Source organism: Oryzias melastigma, linkage group LG17 (genome assembly GCF_002922805.2).
Source record: "Oryzias melastigma strain HK-1 linkage group LG17, ASM292280v2, whole genome shotgun sequence".
Classification (NCBI taxonomy): Eukaryota; Metazoa; Chordata; class Actinopteri; order Beloniformes; family Adrianichthyidae; genus Oryzias; species Oryzias melastigma.
This window is the reverse complement of record NC_050528.1, coordinates 29,117,091-29,138,691: the sequence shown is the minus strand read 5'-3', so window position 1 is coordinate 29,138,691 and position 21,601 is coordinate 29,117,091. Positions and strand designations below refer to the sequence as shown.

Below are 21,601 nucleotides of genomic sequence, written 5' to 3'. Positions count from 1 at the left end.
ACATTTATTATTATTTAAATAATTTGACTGTAGGCACATAAATAAGTGGCACAGGAATAAAACCAGCAAAAATACTATTTTCACATACTTTTATTTCCACGTTTCTCCTCTAGCATTTTTTTACATTATTATTTTTCTTTTACATAAGAACAGACTGTTATACACGTATGTGGAAGCAGGACAGAGGGAGTGAGGGGAAGAGACAAAAACCATACAAAATGGTGTCTACTCAAGCACAACGAAACCTATGTGTATAAAAGTGTGGGCCGCTGCACCCCGGGGGCGCCGGCCCAGACCTCAGGTATTCTTTTTTTTTTTTTTAAATAGATTAATAAAAATACAATCTTTTAGATGGACCTTTAAGGTGGGCTGCAAAATGAAAGCTGTAGAGGATCAAACGGAGGGCAGAATGGGGAGGAAGGGTCACCACAACCCCCCCAGAACAAAAGAGCTCTTTAAAAATGGCACACAGCAACTAGCAGTGGCTACTTTTCACTTTTCACCATATACTGGAACACTCAACATGATCAACATCGCACACACTGGGGGGGTGGGGGTGTTTGTGAGTGTTTCCTCGTGCCTTCACTCTTCTCTCCAGGTTGTAGTGCTTCACACCTTCAATGGAGAGAGCAAAGGAAACAGAACCGAGTGTGACGGGTGGAGGGGGGAGAGCAGCATTGTGTGACAGTGGTGGTGGGGGGGCTCCATCCAGGTCAGCCTGCAGGGCAGCACGACTCCCACCGCAGCAGGCCGGCCTCGGCCCCCCAGAATCATAAATACTAGATCTATGGATGCCTAGCTAAAACACGTTCACTCTTCCAGAACACGGAGAACACACACACACACACGCACGCACACACACAGTCACCATCATGTATTTCAGCTGATGACTCGACAGTCACAAGAGTCCTCGACACGCTGGTCAACCACGTCTTCATTAGATGGCGCTTCAGACTTCTCCCCGGCCTCCCAGCAGAGCAGGGAGGGAACCGGAGGAGGAGAAGGGAAAACCGTCCTCTGGAGTCCCAGATCTCAGGAATGTTGTGTGCCTTCTGTTGTCTTGGTTTGTAAAAATAGTGTTTCGTTTCAACTCACACATCCGTTGAAAAACCTGGCTAAGGTGAAGCGGGGCCCCCTCTTAGTGGGAAACCAACATGGCCGCTCTTTGCCCAAGTCAGGAGGTCAGCTCCCAACATCCACCCCCCAGCAGCAGCACTGAGGTCTGCTCTGAGGCCCCCAGCCATCTGCTGGCAGATTAAAGCAGTTTCTTGGACCTGGAGGAGGAAGCCATGCAGAGTGGCCTGTGGATATGTGGAGAGCCTGGTGCTAGAGGCGCCCGTGGCCCTGTCATCTGTTGGCCGGGAAGTAGTTTGGGTCCAGGTAGTTGTAACCCGTGCTCTGTGGCAGACAGTAGTCCCTGTCCAGAAAGGTTTCTGGCTGGTGCACCGGTTCCAGGTGGTGATTAGGCTTGTGGGTTTCCGTCTTGAAAAAGCTGGACAAAAAAAAAAAATAGCTTCAGTTTGCCATCAGATTAACATCCACTTAGAGGAGCCAAACACCAGCTCTGTCCTCATGATGGGCAGTTTAACACAGAAAAAGCAAAAGATGATGATCAAGATCCTTTAAAGCTGGCTACAGACCGGATTAAATTGGACAATATTTTCACAGACTGGTCTGAAGTTGGTATTACTAAGCTTCCGGTTTATGAAAATACATTTTCAAAATAAAATGCAACCACAAAAAATGTTGTTTAAAAAGTTTTTATGTAGATGATGCAGATTCAATGAAACAAAGTTGTCGATTTGTAGAAATCGTGAACCATGAAGAAAACATCACATGATTTATTTTCCCATACAATTCTATTTAAAGACTCAATCCAGACTCAGATTATCTTTCAGGACAAGGATTGATCATATTTTGTCTTTACTTAAATCTTCACTTGTTGGGTATTTTTTCCAACACAAAGGAACATTTTCTGTGCTAAAGTTTCTGAACTAATTCAGTCTTGCTGCAGGAAAATTCTCAAAAATCTCTTTTACAAGTTTTCAAAAATCATAAACTCTATTGATTGAATCTTCATTCTCCATAAAATGTTTGAACTTTGTGATGAAGATTTTCCTTCTACGTCAAAGTGGAGGCTAACAACTGGACACTAGCTCCAGCTACGTCTGACTTTTAAGATTTGATGACAAAGTAAAATAAAATGACACCACCGTCATAAAACGGGTATTTTCTAAATAAAATATTAACGGAGATCCATCATGTTAGTAACTTTATTATCTGTGTGTGTAAAACAGAGGAGATTCTGTCTATAGACAGAGCAGCTTCTCCTACATGAGAACAACCGTCTCCATAACCCTGAAAACTCCTGGTTTTGTCTGTAAACAGCAGCTTTATTGTTCTTTGAAGTCCGGGGTTCTTCTTTGGTTTCTTCACTGGCTCCTTTCTCCTCAAATAAACTTTCCAAATACGGTTTATTTTTTGTTTATGTTAGCTTTGAGCTACTAGCTTAGCAATCTAGTTAGCCATGCAGCTAGCTTTAAGTCACATGACCCAGACAGATGTTGTGAACAGAATCAGTCAGTTTTCCAAAAATAAAACTTCCTTCAGGATTATAAAATAAACAAAAAAGGAAATGATCTAAGTTAGCGCATTTTTTTAATTTTTTTTTTTGTGTCTGTGGCCCGTTACCAAGTGACCCCGGACTGGTGCCGGTCCACAGCCTGGAGGTTGGGGACCACTGTGTTCAAAATGAAAACAAGGAAAATGAGGGCATGTCCCAGTGAATTTTCCAAAACACCCCAAAAAAAATGTAGTATTATTTAAATTTCAAAATGATAAAAAAATATATATGTATATGTATGGTATATCATTTCATGTTTTCATAAACATCAACTTATTAAATATTTACAGATTGAAGCATTCAGTAAAAATGTTTTAATGTAAATGCATCAAGAACAACTAAAAGTGGTGAAATCCAAGAACACTATTTTTAAAAATGGTAAAACATAATGTATAAGACCTGCAGACGCTCACAGAGTTCCTTAACCAGGTCACAGTTCACCTCTCGTGGTCTCACTGCTTTGAAGATTTTTTCAGTGTAATTCTGCATGTTTAGTTATTTACTTATTTACTTTACAGCGCATTATTGTCTGGGTCCTGACTGGCCGTTGACCGTATCAATATCCTCAGTACTGTGTCTCATAAATGTGTTCATCATTCCAAATCTATGTTTATCTTCCATCTTTGTTTTCATTCTATAAAACTGGACTCATTTTCTATGAAGGTTTGAATTTTGAGAGTTTTAACAAGAGAGAAAAGTGTGAAAATGTCCATGTCTGTCTGAGAAAAGTGTATTAAGTGCAGTGAGAAGTTTTACTGCCTTAAAACATCAGTAACATCTGTCAGAGATTTCACCTTTTGGGGGATATTAAACAATACTCCCAAACTGACTCCTGGTTCCACAATGAAAGATGATTGACCCGAAATCTACTAATAATACACTTGAACATTCTCTGATCTACCAAAAAGTAAAAGCACTGGAAAATTAAAGCACAAAATAAAAGAAGATGAACAACTCCAGCACTACAAACTGCACTACGTTAAAGGAAAATTGTTTTGAAAAAGCAGAATTTTAAAAAAGTGTTCAAACCTTTAGAAAGCCTGTCGTGAATGCAGCTTTAAAGATTTCAGTCGGGATGCTACGGTCACTAATACAACTGCCACCACACGAAGAAGAGGCATCGGCACAGTCCGCAAGATTTTAGGCAGCCGGCCAATTTTTTAAAAATGGTTGGTGTGGTCATGAATGCAGTCAGGCATGAAGATCAGCCCGCAGAGCCACCAGAGGCACTTGATATGGACAGCCACCGTCCGGAGACATTCACACATCGTCCAATCAGAGCTGCTGCTGCCGGCCGGCGATCTGGCTGTGGCCCCCCAGCTGTCACCTAATTTTGTAACAGAGTCATCCATGCCTGTCACCGGCCTGCCACCACACGACATCAGAACGTGCCCAGGCGGCCACTGACCAGTGACAACTTGTAGAGAAAAATTATGCGATCACCGTAACATTTTTTTTTAAAAACCTCTGTGTGGGGACATTTTGAGATATGTGACTGTAGTGTAAGGATAAGCATTTGAGCCGCTGAAAGTAACGAGCATCAGATCTGCTGATCCTGGACAGTTTGTCTTCAGCTTCAAAACATGCTTATGCCATGAAACAAAACTCTTTCTTCTTACAAAGATTTATCTGGTCAACTTGAGCACGGGGAATTAACTGTTTTTATTTCTATGTTCTGTTTAAAAACTGTCAATTTAGTCTTTTTTCCTAATTTTATTAAGCTAATTCAAGCAGGTTCTGGGGAAAAAACATAAAAAACAAAGTTTTCTACTTTGATCATAAACTCCAAGTGAGTCCTGATGTGAATCAAGTTTGGCTTCATCAGTAACTGACCAGTAAAAAAGTCCAAACCCCTATCAATGTCAGAAATTCTGCACATCCCAACCTCTTCCAGATGAGTACTACCAAAGACTCGTGGACTAAGATCGACTTCAGCTCACCAGTCGGAACAGTTGGAGCAGAAATCCACGGAGTTTTCTGGCGGACAGTTCTGACAGTGCCACCGTGTTCCCTGGATGGGCTCCATCCCACACACATCACACTGAGGGAAGAACATCACAAAGACGAGCCGTATTTAGGACAGGCTGAGAGTCTGAGGAGTTGTTGTGATCCCAACCGGATCAACAAGAGCTTCTTCACCTTGTAGCCAACGTGCTGCACCCCCGCCTTATCCTCCTGGATCTCATGGAGCTTCTGTTTTTTCAGCCTCTTCAACTCCAAAAGCTCCTTGTATTCTGGGAGGGTTCTCAATTCCATAGGAACGCCATCATCATCCTGAAACATTCCCACAGACGTGGAGCAGCGTTAAACCTCATCCTGAACAGAGCACTGCTTTAAACAGGGGCCAGAATGCAGTTTTTGACTCACCGACCAAGTTGGCCAGTAGATTAAAATAACAGATTTTTAGCAGCCAAATTGTTACATTATTTTACACAGAAAAATCGTATCTTTTTTATTTCATAAATATTGAATGTTAAGAGAGAGGAAGTCACAACATAATTTAAACACAAGATAAAAACAATGTTCTTTTTTTACTTTATAAGTTATTTCTTTATGGATTTTTAGAGTATTTGCTCTTTAATTTAGCTGTTACGTTTTTAACCCCTCCGCCCACCTGTAGTCTTAACCTGGGGAAGAGAATTAAAATTATGTTCCTACATTCCTTACATTTTTTTCTAAAGTCATTCTTAAAGATAAAATTTGCATGAAAGAAACTCATAAATAGCAGGAACATGTCATCTAACTAAACCTAAAACATGCTGAAAACAGACAAAAAGAGGGCAGATTGACTAAAAATGTGCTCTTGTTTTCATTCTGCCTCCAGGTGATTTGTATTTATATGAAATCACCTGTTTGAAAAAAAAGAGTTTGAAAACATTTGTTTGATGTCCATGATATCATTGACAGTAAATGGGGGGGGCTTTTTTCAGAACAACACGCTGCTCATAAAGTTTCATTCACATCCATTTCTGACATATTTTCCAGTTTACAGCACATATTTTCTCAGAAAGGAAATAAAAAGAAATATCCTATTAACATTTGTCACAGCTTGGATTCTGTAGTTTGTCCTTGAATGAACACTGGAGACATCACAGCATACACTGAAGAACAGCTTTTCCTGGAGTTGAGACAGAGCGTGTCAGGAGCTTTAATAACAGGCTGATGACAGCAGTCAGAATGGTGTGGAGACTCAGCTTTAATTAAAGGTTACTGACATCCAAACCACAGGAGGAAGTGTCAGTGATCAAATAGCCAGACTGGCTGTTCTGTCAGAGAAAAGCATTTAAACTTTGACTGTCCCTCTTTTGGACAAACAGGTTTTTTTAACGCAATGTTTTCTCTTTTAAGGTTCTTTATTCACACAGAGTGAGGCTGCAGTTATTTAAATTCACAAAAATCTTAAACAAAGATAATAATGGAAGTAAAAGGAAACATCAAACCCGCTTAGGTTTCCTGAACTGAACTAAATAGTAAAGTAAGGTATTCACAGTCACATCTTCCTCTCACAGACTGAAGCCCGAAGTGCACAGAAAGGTCATCTGACTGAGAGGAGACTGATAATGAAATAATGTGTAACATCAGCTTTCAGAGCCAGCTAATCAGTGATGTAAGGGCAGGACCCCATCAAACGAGGACAAACAGACATTTGGTCTTCTGACAGCAGCAGAGGAGGTGACTGACCGAATCATCACCAGACGGATCCTGCACACTGTTGTAGAACACGGAGCGCTCGTCGTCTTCGTCCATGAAGACCGGAGGCTCGTAGGAGGTCAGGAAGGTGGATGGTCGGTACAGATGCTTGTTGAGGTGGTGCTGTCTCTTACTGGATGTCTGGAGGATGAGAGGGAATGCGTGTCAATACAATCAATGGTAAAAATGAAACTTTGAAAACAAAGATGTATTGAAAGGGGGATGCAAAAGTTCCAACATAATCGAGCTGCTTCAGGTCCCTAAAATTAGTCCTAACATGCAATCAATTTTGTGTATGATTAAGTAATCGGGAGCTGTAATTAATTAATCCAAATAATCAATTTAAATCAAATATGTTTAGCCAAACGACTGCTGTGAAAATTCGACACAAAAGTGAGATTAACACAATGACCCGCAAAAATGTCTGTAATTAATTGATGAAGATAATGCATGTCAACACATTCTCAAGTTGTCACATTTTGACGTTTGGTTAAGGACAATTTAGGTGTCCCCATCTCGTTGCTTTTTGACGTACTGGCTGTTCCCATTAAATCAAGGCTCCCCAACATCCAGGCCGCACCAGCACCCCAACCCCAACCCAGTACAGGATGTGGTAAAAAGGTGAAGCGGAACATATTAACCACATGTCGATATGTGATGACATGGGAATGAGAATGTGTTGTGCATTTTTATAAATCAGCTGATTTCCTCTTTAGGTTTTGGTACTGTTGTACCTGAAAGTTGAATATTTATGGACAAACCTTCCATCATATGGGCCCTCAGTCTGCTCGGACCACTTACCTTTTTAGTGTACATGCACAGGTTGGGTGTTCTTCCAGGCACAGGGATGCCCGCTTTGGTCAGTTTGATGAAGTATTTTTGAACTCTACTCGCCACCTGCAACATTTTTTGGAGCAAAATGGTTTGATCACTGAGGAGAAAATGCTTTTTTATTATTAATTTCCTTATTAAGACAGATCTTTAAGTGTCACAACATTTGATGTCCAACCATCTCCTTTAAGAAAGAGATTAGTGTCGGATTCGTTCATTTTTGAGGGTCACCTGTTTAGCAGTCCGATTGCCGAGCGCATCAGCAATCTTCTGCCATCTTCTGGACTCAATTTCCTCTGGTGGGAACTTGATGAGAAGCTGCTCCAGTTTTTTCTACCCAAACACAAAATGAAAAGACAAAAATGAACCTGGAAAACAATGGAAATGACGAAACAAGAAATCTGCACAGAACTCTCCATCTAATGTGATTGATATATTCATACTACTGAAATTCTGTCATAGTAAAACTTTGAGGGTAGGTCCTTCCCTTAGACATCTGACTGCTGACTTAACATACTTTTAAGCAGTAACTGAACTTTTTTTTTTTTTATGAGATTAGACCATTAAGAAGAGCTATCACTTTGAAAAATCAGAGTAAAATTTCTGAGATAAAACCTTGTGTCATTTTGCTAAAAGTAATTTCCTAAAATCAGTATAATTTAGGAAATGACGGTATTGGTATTGTAACGTTTAGAAGGACACCCAGGTCTTCTCTCTCCAGGATGAGCTTTATCCAAAACAACTGAGACAATATTCACAAAAGGGACCTTTGGAAACACCAAGAGACCTCATCAATCCTCTCATTATCTCTCACAATAATTCCAGCAGATTCAGAATCTGCTGGAATTATTGTGTAAACAATTAAAAAATTACAGTAAATCAAAGCTCCGGTGTTAAAAGGTAAAAAAAACAGCCTGCTGGGAAACAAATAACTTAAAGTCATACAGTAATGCCTTTTCTAAAAATCCAGAATTGGCTGTAAAAAAAACTAATTTCCGTTCTTCTTTCAGCTTTTGTGAAATGAAGAAGTGTTTACTGAAGATCATTTGTTTCCTCTGGAATATTTACTGAACAGCTCCATCTCAAACTGCCTCCATGTTTGTCTCTGCTGTGCTGCTCTGCACTGCAGAGACAAAAGAGAGACTTGATTGAATTTAGCAAACAACTCAGAACAAATACAGGCACTGCCTGTACTGCACAGACAACGCTGGTTCTTTTATGTCCAGTACGTGGCAGGCGTTTACACCCGAAAAAATAAACAAGTGAATACAATCACTTAAATGAGGTAATCCTCTAGCCACCAACCTGTTCCTCCACAGTCCACAGCTGGTTAAAAGTGTCAGGCTTATTTGGGTGACAAATCCTCCCCCTGATCATCTGTCAGGAACACAGAGAAAGGCTTGTCAAAGAACCAACAGCACAAAGATAATGGGCATGTCAACATTTGTAAGGATCTTTGCATATGAACTGCCTGGCAGTTCTGCATCCATCACTCTGACGGAGAAAACCTGCCTGTCAGATGTGACTCAAGATGGGAGCACAACAAGTCTTCTGACTGTCTGAGTTCACAGAGTTGTCACCCAGAATGCAAATGTGCTTTTATAACACAAACAGCACATAAACAGAAATAACCGGACTGGTTTGCTCGCAGCATCCTGCTTCACACCATCAAATGCAAAGTGAATGCTTTCCTGCAGACACTACTGAGGAGCAGCAGCAGAAAGTGATGCATGAAGACAGGAGAGAAGTGAACACCACGTCTCCATAGAAACCATCTTTGATGCTAATGTTTCCCCAAATGCCTGGAATTGAGAATACAGCTTAGCTTTTTTTTTTTGTTTTTTTAAGGGGGGTAGAACAGCAGTAACTTGATGATTGGTGAGATGACCTGCAGGAGATTGGTGAGTCACGTCTGCAGTTAGAAAGTGCTGCCGCTGCATCTGAACTAATAATAATCTGAGACACAGAGGTGGCGACAGGACGGATGGATGACGACGTGCGGAACACAGGAGCGCATACCTGCGTCTGCCCGCCGTTCTCCGGGGCATCACTTGTGGGCAGGGAGGAGTACGCCATGGAGCATTCTCCTTCCTTCTTGGGCTCAATTGGGCTTTTTGGTCGGAGTGGCATACCTGTCAAAGGGGTAAAAAATGAATGGTACCAGAAATGAAAATAAAACAAAAATCATAAGACTATAAGATCAACTCCATCGTCACACATGCCTTTGTCAAAGATTAACTTCAGCTGCCTCGTTTTACGCTTCTTGTCACAGAATTCCCTCTCAAAATCACCAAGACCCGATGTGTGCTGCTCCCATGCAATTTCAGGGAGCTGGACGACGCGCTGGGGACACGGCAAATCCAGATTCACCTGGGGAGGAGGGGGGGTCAGAACCGAGAGTCAAAATCAAAAACACAGACACAGAGTTGAGAGGACTTCGTAGTTCGTTAAGTGCCCATCACATCTTTAAAACCTTCAATCCTTTCCTGTTACATCACTTGTTCTGTCGCTGTATTACCTGTTTCTGCAGCTTCTCCACAAAGCTGATGGGGTCAGAGAGAGCCTCACTCTGCTGATGTGCCAGTGTCTCCAGGTCATGGATGGCCTGCGTGCGCTGGGCCTCAAGAACGCCAATGGTCTGCAGAAGTCTTTGATAACTGGCATAAACGAAGCAGGGTTAGACAGTGAAGAATGACAGAGCAGCCTACATTATTAAATATGGCACAGGGCTGCGGTGCATGAAACTTTTATATCACTGCCCATGCATAATTCAACAATTGTGCTAGGAAGCGTAAACAGTACCTCCAAACAAAACCCACTTTCACACCTATTTTGCAATCAAAACATTTACAGAGGGTTCAATGTAATTATCCTCACAGCAGCTGCCAGCTCTGGATCCTAATAGCCCTGCAAAACACACTGAAGACCTGCTTCTTCTTTACTGCCACTTTTCAGAGAAAACCCATGCAGATCTGCAGCTTTACAACACCGGTCAGATCTATACACAATCCACATTTCAAAGGACGTTTCAAAACATTTCCATGACAAATGCAGTGTTTGTAGAAAGTTCACTGCTTCAAGCCTCACTTTTCCACCCACTGTTGCCTGGAGCAGTAAAAGAAAATCAAAATGATGAAGTGAGATACTGACTCAGAGGAGAAACAAACAGCAATACAGATGCTTGATATGTGGTTATAATCCGGAGGGTGCTTGGAGAAAAAAATGAATGAGTATCAAGCATGGACAGAAGTTATCCAACAGCTAACCATCCGACACATTGCATGTTCTAATGAATTGAGAATGTTGTAAATGTCTGTGACTGTACTGTCATGCATATTACACAAAATGTACATAAATGAAAGAAGAAGTCAGTTATTCATCAAACTCATGTTTCTAGGTGAAAGTCTGGTACTCCATTGCCACCTACTGGACTCCCAATGAAAACTCCATGAACAGCTAACATGCAGACTAATATCTGTGTTCACACTTGATCATTCTGAAGGGAGCTCCAGAGGACGTACAAAATAAATGATCAAAGTACAATGATGCAAATGCTAACTTTTTATAACTAAATCAATCAAATAATGCTACATCACCCCCCCCCTTAAAAATGACTGCTGTCCGGATTGATCAGAGGCCTAAAATTCCCCTCACTCAGCACAGACAGGCCTGGCATGCAGCTGAACTCTGATCAAATTACCTGCAAATACAAGAGCAGTGCAATCCTATTCTACAGCCAGCACCCACATTTAAAACATTTCCAATCAGAGGCTAACACATACAGACTTAAGCTGATGGATTCTTTGAAGACCCCACCAAAAAATGCTCACATGGAGATGAAACGAGCAGCCAATCACTTGAGGGGTCCACATCACAACCACAGCAACACAGAGAGCTAGTCTGCAGTCTATACCAGCAGACCAGTACGTGGAAACACCAATGTTTGACTGATCAAGCTGCTTAAAGACCCATTCCAATGAAAATCATGTTTTTATAGTGTTTTTTCATATTGGAGGACATGTGTAGAGAAAAAAATTAAGATTAAAGTAGTTTTTCTTAGTGTTTCTTTATATAGTTGTGAATCAGAAGCAGATAAAAGATGGAAAAAGCTTATAGGCGTGACATAGAAGTTACTACACCAAGCCACAAAATCCCTGCTCTGCTCCATTCTGATCATCCACTTGCAGACAAATAGATCCATGAATGTCTTTGATAGCTGGAATCTGGATCTAGACTGTACAGCTGGATGGCTCCAGTATTGCTCAACATTTCAATAATGTTAGGTTGCACAACTCAGAGATGAATTTCTGATGAACTCTTGCCGCTCTGCAGAAATGATGTCCTAGAAAATGATAGTTATTTTAATTTTGGCTAAAAATGGTATAATCATAATTAAAAGACCACTGAGAATGGTTTGAAAATAGAGTAAAAGATGATTGGAGTTAGACTTTAAGACAAGCAAACATGACTACCAATAAAACCAAAGTTAATGACTGCATTATTTTATGAGAGCCAGTAAGAACTGATCCTCAGAATTACAGGGGTCAATTAATTCCTAGAAGAACATCAAACAAACGTACTGAGGAGAGAAGACCAAGAATAACATTGATAAGAACCTAGACTCAACTTATTCAATTTCATCCATGTTGTATGACCTAAAAGACTGATAAATAATGTTTTTAAAATCACAGCTGCTTCAGTTTCCATCAACACAAATTACAGCAGGATCCTCAGCAGAATAGAATGTCAAACACTGAATCTGAAGACAAGGTCAGGAGAAAAATGTTTCTTTTTGCTTCCTGATATTTTTCCATTTCCAGGCTTTTAAAGAGCAATGAGAACTGTAGAAACCACGAACCGTGCATTTCTAAAATACACTCAGAAATACTTCCAGATGCTTGCCTCTTAAACACGTTTAAGATGCTGGAGCTATGTTCTTCAGAAAAGGGAAAACAAACTAGCATGTGACTACACAAAAGATTTCATGAAGCTTTGAACTGAGAAAAGCTTTTAAAGCCTAAATGAACAAAAATGTCTTCTTGGTGGAGAAGATGGAGTGGAACCCCCCTAAGAAACACTTCATGACAGATGAAGAAATGCCCTAAGATCCAAATACAAACAGGTAAAGCTCCAGGGACTACAGCAGAGATTGCTACACTGGCTTGTAACTAACAGGTTGTGGGTTTCATCCCTGAAACAAATACAGTTAAAAACAGGAGCAACAGAACATGGTGTAAAATCATAGGACAAATACCTGTTATAAAAAAAAAAAAAAAATTAAAAAGTGATTTCCCACACTAAGAACCTTCCTTAAGCTCCTAAAAGTGTCAGTACATAAACACAATACAAGACATATAACCAAACGCTCATGGGGTTCTTTTTCACCAATTTTACTCGACATTTCATCATTGTTTAATGCTAAATAATAGGGCTGCCACAATTAGTCGACTAATCAACTAGTAAAATAGTCGAATACTAATTTAATAGTCGATTAGTCATTACTTTATATTCTATAGAGTCAGAGTGTAGTGAAGTTGAACAAAGTTGTGAACATTCAGCATCAAAAATGCACTTAAGTTATTTTTGAGTCAGTGAGACTAAAACTTTAACTTTAGGGAAAAATATTCTTTGTTTCAGATGCTGAACTCATTTGATTTAATCTTGTTTTAATCCCAGAAACAATTGAAGGACAGAGGCTGCACGATTCATTAAAAGTTTAATAAATTATTATCATAATTGTCTATTTTTAGTTAGTTAAAAGCTAAAGATGGTGCTTTATATCCACTTTGCGCATGACCCAATTAGTCGACTAATCGGAAAAAAATAATCTGGGTTTAATCGACTGTTAAAATAATTGATTGTGGCAGCCCTACTAAATAATATATCCAACAACATAAATGTTAATGCTTTTGTTTTCTCTCAGTTTAGGATACCGTAATCTGTTCAAAAACTCGACTGTTTATGACAACTAAACTGAGTTACTCCTCACCCTGGCGCTCCAAACAGGAAGTCAAGAAGAAATCCCACAGACTTCAAGGAGAAATAAACAGCTATTATTCGGTCATTATATTTGTCATAATAACCATTCTTGCTCTGATACATTTTTTAAATAATGTTGTGTTAATCTTGTTTTTTTCTGTAGAGTAAGTTATTCAAGTTATAAACTGACCAATCAGATGCCTCAATAAAAGTAGGTGGAAAAATGTGAAAAAAAGGCAACTTAATGGAGTTTATTTGGATTGAACTGGAAGGGTGTTATTTTCTACTCACTCAGTCAAGTTCTCATATACAGTCAATGGTTCAAACCTCACTAATTAATTTAGAGACAATGAAGCTGAATCTCATCGTTATAAACAAAGAATGTTTTTTTAAATGTTGTACTTTGGTGATTTTAAAGGCTACAAACTGTCTGAACCCAAACCGGACAGGTGTGAATTGTATCTAAATGGAAAATATTGCATTTTCTGATAATACAGTACAGGCTGAATCCTGAAGGAGCTTTCACATACTCTTTGTTGTGTTTGAGAGCCACATGGTCCGACTCAAAGTAATACACATCTGGCTCCTCTTCTTCCTCCTCCTCCTCCTCCTCTTCTTCTGCAGCTTGGCTTTGTGTCAGCTCCTTGGTGCCCTCATATTGTCTAGCCCCCAAACAACTGCTGCCTTCATCATCAGGCTCTCCTCCAGGATTTGCAGATACCTGCCCCTCACTGGAGGGGCCAACTGAGTCTGAACAAATGGGCTCCTCCAGTGGTGGACAGTCTTCCTCCACCTCCCCTTCTGCCTCCAAAGGACCGTTGTCAACAGAAGAGCTAAGTTTATTTGAAGATAAATTCTGGCCCGGCTCAGTTCTACTAGGTGAAGTCCGCAGGGTGTATCGATGTTCATACAGCTCAGTGAAAGAAGGGGACGTGCTAGAAGATATTGAGGGGTTACCCTCTGGCTCTGTGGGGGATGGGGGTGTAAGAGGGGGTGTAGTTTCTCCTGAGTTATTGATGTTGATTGAAGTACAGTTTGTGGTGGAGGAGGTTGAGGCAGCAGCTTCCTGGGCTAGCGATGATGGTCGGCCATTAGCCTCACTTTCTGTCACCTGCTCCTCGTGAGCCAGACACAGTGGGTCACCTACTACATCAACCTCCATCTCCTCCACCTCCTGCTCTTTGGCTACTATCAACTCAGGAACAGGCTCCACTGGAGCAACCTCACACGTTAGTGCAGTTGAGGCCGGAGAGTCCCTCAAGCCAGAGACCTCCATCTGCCCAGAGACCGAGTTTGTAAAAGGCACAAAAGATTCAGAGGATAATGACGCCTCCGTCTGACTGCCATTGAGCAGCAATGGAAAGTTTGTGGTCGAGGTGGGACTTGCACTCGCCTGTTCAGACAGTTTGCTAGATTCCTCTGCTTTGTCCAAGTCTTTGAGTCCATTGGAGGCTTCGTGAGGATTTGGAGGCAAAACTGCCCCATCAAGCTCCACACGGGCACCCCCGGCCTTCATCCCCACCAGCTCACCTTCCAGTGTGCTGAGGAGAGGTGAGGCAGGTGTTATGTTGCCAGAGTGTTGGCTGGCTAATTCTTCACACATCCTGTCCTTACTAGTCTCTGGGACAGAGGCTGAGCTTTCAAGTTTTAAGAGGTCATGGGCCTCTTCCTGTCCCTGAGGCTCTTCAGAAGGAGAGCACCGCATGGCCTTTTTAATTCGAGGAGAGGTATCCCGCTGCACCTTTTCGGTCTCACAGTTCTCAGCCTTCTCTGTGCTAATGTCTTTTTCCAGACAACAAAAACTTCGCTTTCTGGAGCTGGTCCACTGATCGGTCTCAGATTGAGAAGGACTGAAGTCATTTTCCAGACCTTTCAACATGTCCTGTTGTTGACGATCTTGCAAGTGAGTGTCCTGTTTCTCCATCTTCTTTGTGTCCAGTCCAGCATCCTGATTTGACTCTTGTTTAACATGCTGTCTGTTGTCTTGCCTTGGCTCTGACTTGTGAAAGCATTTGTCATCTGACTTTTGCCTGCAATTGTCCTGTGACTCCTGCTCCAACTTTTGATTTGCTGAACGATCTGACTCCTGCTCAGGCTCCTGCTTGCAGACGTCCCTTGACTCCTGCTTGCAGACGTCTCTCGACTCCTGCTTTGATTCCACCTTCTTGTCCTGTCTGGACTCTTGTTTTGGCCCTTGCCTACTGTTGTCTCTTGACTCCTGTTTTGACTGCTGTTTACCATCCTGTTTTGGCTCCTGCTTGATATCGTCCCTCGACTCCTGCTTGCTGTCCTGCTTGGACTCCTGCTTCTTTTTGGGTGAGCGCGCCCTTGGTAGCGGAGGCACCGAGCTCTCCTCTGGCTGGGCAATGCTACGGTTTCTGAGGGTTCGACCACAAAAGTTCTCATCCAATCCATTGTGTCCCACTGATGACCTTGTGACACGCGAGGAACGGGATGCGGCCATACTACCGCGGGTGCCTACAGCCTCCTCATCCTGGTGCGCTCTCCTCTGCAGCAGAATGTGGGCACCTGTAGGACAAAAACAGAAACATGATTTTCATTACAGCAACACAATGCTTTCAAATCAGCTAAATCCCCAGCTCTAAAGTTACATAGTTGAAATAAAATTGCAGCAGTTTAAGGATTGATTTGTTTCACTGGCCTTGAATGGGTGTTTCAAACAATGCAGTCTGTCAGAAGGCCTTTGTCACATACTGTTTTTGTTATTTCACAGTTTGTACCAGAGCGGTTTTGATTTAATTTGTCATTGTAACTTAGCAACACCTTCTGCCTAAAGCATACTAGTCGTCTTTTACCAGGTCTGTGCACAGAAAACCTGTTTAAAAGGTGAACATAGTAGAATTCAGCAGAGGCAGACCATAAACTGAGCCAAATGAGCAAACACTAAATTCCAGGCTGCATTTCAGAAATTGGTCCACTGCAACAACAGTAAAAAAGTGACTATATTTCAGTAGGCACTCCAACATATGAATAATGTAAAGAGGCAAATGGTTTTCAGAACTGTAAATTACCATTCCAAAGAACATGTAAACTGTGCAATCAGAGAGAAAACATGTTCTACATCCTTCCACTCATCACCCACCACAGCAACAGAAGCAGCCTTCTAATTAGAAGTACCCAGACCTTTCCTCTCACAGGTCACCTCCTCCAGCACTTCCTGGAAGATGCTAATATGCAAACGGCAACGGGATATTTATACCCCAATCAAGAACAAACATACATTTGATTATTGACTACTTTCTGACACATGGGTTTAAAATGCAAATATGACAATAAACTAGAAAAGCCCAAAACAATAAATATGGGTTAGTAAAGAGAAAACTGTTGACCTGTAGTCTGTAAATGTCATTAAAGGGTACCGTGGAGGGGGGCTATAGTCATTTCTAAAGCCGATGTTGTTCAAGAACTGCTTTCATAAAATAACTATTCTACCTAGAATAACACTAAACCCCCTGAAATAATTTGAATAATTTAGGATCTAACATTAGGGGTGTGTACTACAGCACTATCCTACAAAATAAAACAGAGTGGTGCAGAAGAGAGCTCTGCAATAAAACATCTACACACCACCCGACAGCAATAACAAATCAGCCATGAATCGTGCATTACTTTCACAGAAAATATCCACCAGATAATAAGTAAAAACCCACATTTTCGCAGCAGAGCAGATGTTTTTTTTTTTTTTTATCAACACCTTGAATAGAGTTTACTGTTGCGACCTATACTATGATGGAAATGAGAATATCTCGACATTCAGAGCTGGATTGCTCATCGGAACAGATGCATCCAGGAAAATCAGGTTCCCTCAGCATTCTTATTCAGCACACTGCATAAAGGTCACCGAGTAAAACTGAGGGAAAAGCAATACAGTTGCAGAATGGGAGAAGCAAAGCAGCTTCCACTCATCATTTAAAGAAACCTTGCCTATATTAACTATGGGATAAAAACGTAAACTGACATGCACATATTAAACGCTCTCTAAAAGGTGCAATTATTTTAATGAGAGACAGCTAATTCTAATAGATCAATTATTAACAAAAAATAAATATTTAAAAAGCTAAAGTCCCACTCCAATTATTTTGAGATCTATTTTCAAAGTGTTCCCAGTGTTTTTTTTTTTTTTATGATTATGCAGTTTTAGCCAAAATCCAAAAATCAGTGTTGTTTTCTTGGACAGTTTCTGCATAGGGCTGAAGTTCATTAGATATTCACCTCCAAGTTGTGGGCAGGAATGTTGCAGATGAGTTAGCGTGAACTCATTTCCCATTACCCATCTGTTTACATCCTCTCCCCGCTAGCTTACAGCCCCTTACACCCTCAACCTACCATTATAGGTGCAACAAAAATTTTGTGTCTGATTCACAATAAAGAAAAATACTCATAATAGCAATTTTAAGCTTCATTTTATTTATACATGTCCTACATCATCAGTAAAATGCCACAAGAACATGTTAAAAACACCAAAAAATGTTTTCATTGGAGTGGGTCTTTAACTTGATTCTTATCATTCAAAAGTGCTTAAAATTCTGTATCTCCAAAGAATAGACAGCACAGAAATGTTGGACCAATGAAAAGCCTAGACAGGTATAACACCAGAAACCAGTACTTCAGTCAGTGTGAGTGAGTGACGGGTCCCGACAGAAAAAGACACCTTCAAAAAGCGGGTCAGTGACAGGAAACAGTTCTCTAGTATTTACAGATAGACACATGCACCATAGACCTGCTAAAAACCCAGCGGACCAGAAGCAGCAGATGACACGGCTCCTTAAACCACCACTGACTAAAACTTCATCCTGGATGAAACAACTTGAAGCGTGCACCTCTCATCACTGCTTTCAGACTCTGACACCTTGATTGTATTTTTACAAGGTGACTTTAGAGCACACAGCAACAATCCAGTTGGTTTTGTCCCTAAACCAAGAAAAACACTTGTCGTCTTAAACTAAAGAGCAGAAGAACTGGACATTTACAATTAAAGTCCATGTCCTGGATCTATCTTGGCTCTATAAGCTCTGAGATTAGCAGTTATTCTACTCTTTGTAAATTTCCTTAAAATTAATTTCAAAGTTTTTAAACCACATTTTTGATTCCATTTAACTTTCACATGAATGTTTTTGAACGCAGACCTTATATCTGTCATTAGACACCAGTGAAGATCGAAAATCATTGAAAAGAGAAAAAAAAACAGAGTTCAGTGCACTATCTTGAGGGGTCGAGGAGACCCCACTCTCAACGTGCCTAGGATAGCGGGAGGGTTAAAATCAAACTGTTTGTTACACTATTGAACCAAATAGTGAGAAAAGTCAATTGTTGCATCAAAACTACTTATATTTGACAAGTGTCAAACACGTGTTGTGCTAAATATATTTAATATTGTTTTATCAAATTACACCAGGCATTTTATGAGCCAACTTAAAGGTTTTTCTTCAATGTATAGATTTTTGTTGTTTTGTAAAACACAAATCATATAATCAATGCAAGGCAAAAGTGTGACACAAAAATGGAGGTTTAAACTAAATCATTGCATCCCTAATAGAATAAATATGAGCTTACTTACACGCATCTCTGTTTTTAAACTAAACTACCGAAATGAACTGAACTTTCTGATGACATATTAAACGCATCTAGAATGTTATGAGATTATAAAGATATTTCATTCTTCATGTTGAGTTCCCAAGTGCTCTCCTAGTCAACACTGACACGCAGGAAGGTTACCCCTGAAGCAGACTCTACATCACAGTGCAAATAATAAATCTAACAAAGAGGACAATAAAAGGTCCACGTACGAAAGGTCATACTAAAGTGACATTTAGTGAGAAATGATCTTACTGGATGTTCTCCTTCAAAGGATGAGTTAAAGTCACAGACTTTGTAGTTGGAATGAAACATATTGGATTAATTGGTATTTCAGAGTGAGTGAAAACTTACAAGAATTCTAAGTACATCAATCTATGGAGCAAAGCTTTGAAGAAGTTAATTAAAAAGCTTCCCCTTATAGATCAGGGCACACCTTTGCTTTTCAACTAGTTCATCACCACACACATTTTACAAATTCAAACACTACCTTGACAACAAAATTATTTAGATATTATTTCTGCAAGGATAAAGTATGATAATGGATCTACCAATGCCATGCTTCACACTCTGCTAAAGATCACAGTGAAGAAAACCAGTTATTTATCCGAATAGAAAAGACACAAAAAAGGAGAGAGAGCACAGTTTTTTCCAGATGAAGCACTCATCCTTGAAACTCATCACAATATTCTTTGAGTCACTTATCTGAAAGAAACTCCAGGCTAAACATTTTATGACAAAGGTGAATTGAAATATGTGCAATAAATGAAATGCTGTTGAAGAATGAACATTTACCTAAATACGTCTTTGTAAAAATAGAATTTTTAGTCTAAAACTGCAAATCATTCTCAATCTGAATCCTTAAGACACACTGAGGATCGTAAAACCTGACAGCAATGCAATACTAAGAATCCCATCAAATAAAGAGTCGAGCAGCTTGTAGTCCGTGTGGTTGCTAAGAAGGAGCTGGAGGACTATTTCTGGAAGAACAATCATTACATGACAAGGTTTTTGAGAGCTGCAGTGTGTTATGACATGTCAAAACAATATATCCCCTAACACACACACTACCAACACTAAAACCAGAAACCCTATTAAAAAAAAACAGCTATTTCAACCTAAAAATATTTCACTTTCTCAAAGAAAGATTAAATATATTGGTAATTAAAAATCTAAAGTCTTGCAGTTATTGACAAGTAAACTTACACAAATTAAGAAAAAAAGAAAGAAAAAGGAAAAGTTCAGGACATTATGCAACTGTCAAGTTCTCCAGTGAAACACGTGGGTCGAGTTAAATATCCCCAGGAGTATCACTGCAGTCAAATCTGTTGTTAAATAACAAGTACATGAGCACTGGCCTCGGCAAGAGTTTTAGAAGATCAACTTGACATAGGGGACAGGTTAAACACAAACACTAAGGGTCAGAGTGAATGTAGTCAATACCTAGAGGAAACACACGTGCAACTTAACAAACCACGTCTTGATCATCTACAACGAGCTTGTTTGGATGTCACAGAAACACGTGTTGATCTGCATCGTCTATGACAATACCTGTCATTAGGGGGGTACATTAGTGAATATATTAGTTATAAGAGTTTTCAATCATACATATGGGCTGTAAATGTCGCTTAACGTAGATGAAAGAGAGCTATTTGGAGACAAAATGATGTTTTATTGCGCTCCGTTTTATTAGAGAGCAAGTTTCCGTGGGCCTACTGGAGACCAATTAAAAACCCAAGTGCTGTTGGGATATAAACCAAAGAAAATCACTAAAATAAAAACACTCGGGCTAATCAGATGCCGCTAAAGTTGGGAGGAACGAGGATGAGGTTCAACTCGTGAAACTTGACAGCGTCGCGGTCGCACGTGCAGCCGGTCAACTCTTTAATTTTTGTAGCAGGTGAACTCTTCGCGGAGTGAAGACCAGCCCCGACGCGCAGAACCAGTCCGTGTTAACTAGCGACCGAAACCAAACGCTAGCATGCTCCAACTTCCAAGCAAACCTTAGTTAACCTAGCATGTCGCTCAGCGAGCTAGCTGTAGCAGCCTAACTTACCGTTAGCTCTCGCATATCAAACATTAACGCTTACTGAGCCGAGATAACATACTGTTGCATTCAACAAATAAAAAGGTTAGCTTATACATCCCACGTAACACTGAATTACTACACAGACCTCAAACTGCTTGGTCGACTAGTCAAGTTAGCTAACATTACACTGGCTATCCCAGCTAGTTTTCTTCTTACTGAATCGTGCAGAGAATCGTGTTGATTTGATTAGTTGTCCGTTTAGTTGAGACCAGTGGCAGCAGTCACACGCTAGCTAGCACTCAAACTGGTAGCAACACTGGCTTCACGAAAACAACAATAAATGTGTGGAAAGGAATTCTACTAACAGTGTTTCGCCGATGATAATATTGCAGCTGCAGTAGCATGGTTAGCAGTCCAACGACAGGAGTTGCCCAGTTAGCTCCAGCGGCTAGCTGCAACAGCCTAATATTAGCTAGCCAAGCTAGCTGATTGTTCCGCGCATAACTTTCCCGACTATGAAGCCCACTATTACGGCCATAGGCACTTTTAGTGTAAAATTAAGTAAAGTTTTTGAGTTTATTCTACTAAAAGGACCTAACTGGGAGTCTAGTTGTAACCAGCTTTTGAAGCTTAAGAATTAACCATACCTCACTTCCGTAAATTTGCTGCACGCTCGGCCGCAGCCATGTTTTCAATCCAGTCAACTAGTCGGGGTGTGTGAAGCGACTCAGCCGCTCTCCCGGTCGTGCAACACCATCCCGTCAATTCTTCGCTCCCGCAGAATCCGAGCCGTCGTCAAAAATCCCCCATGGTACTTTCCGCGGCTGGTGAGCGCGCGCTCTCCTGCCGTAACG

At 40.6% G+C, this 21,601-nt stretch overlaps 1 protein-coding gene across 4 annotated transcripts; it reads right to left on the bottom strand.

Annotated features, from left to right (window-relative positions):
- Window positions 1-72: 72 nt before the first annotated feature.
- On the bottom strand, window positions 73-21,584 carry zzz3 (zinc finger, ZZ-type containing 3). Of its 4 annotated transcripts, none has more exons than XM_024281232.2 (12): window positions 21,395-21,584; window positions 13,654-15,652; window positions 9,663-9,801; window positions 9,367-9,514; window positions 9,164-9,276; window positions 8,450-8,521; window positions 7,376-7,477; window positions 7,115-7,210; window positions 6,305-6,454; window positions 4,763-4,897; window positions 4,564-4,664; window positions 73-1,492 (listed from the first exon to the last, which is right to left on the bottom strand). In XM_024281232.2, exons 2-12 carry the CDS (start codon window positions 15,585-15,587, stop codon window positions 1,348-1,350), a joined length of 3,135 nt encoding a protein of 1,044 aa, XP_024137000.1. In that variant the 5' UTR covers window positions 15,588-15,652; window positions 21,395-21,584; the 3' UTR covers window positions 73-1,347. The 4 variants fall into 4 exon arrangements, with proteins under 4 accessions (XP_024137000.1, XP_024137009.1, XP_024137017.1 ...); XM_024281241.2 differs by lacking the exon at window positions 21,395-21,584 and adding an exon at window positions 21,113-21,336; XM_024281249.1 differs by lacking the exon at window positions 21,395-21,584 and adding an exon at window positions 20,964-21,092.
- Window positions 21,585-21,601: the final 17 nt, after the last annotated feature.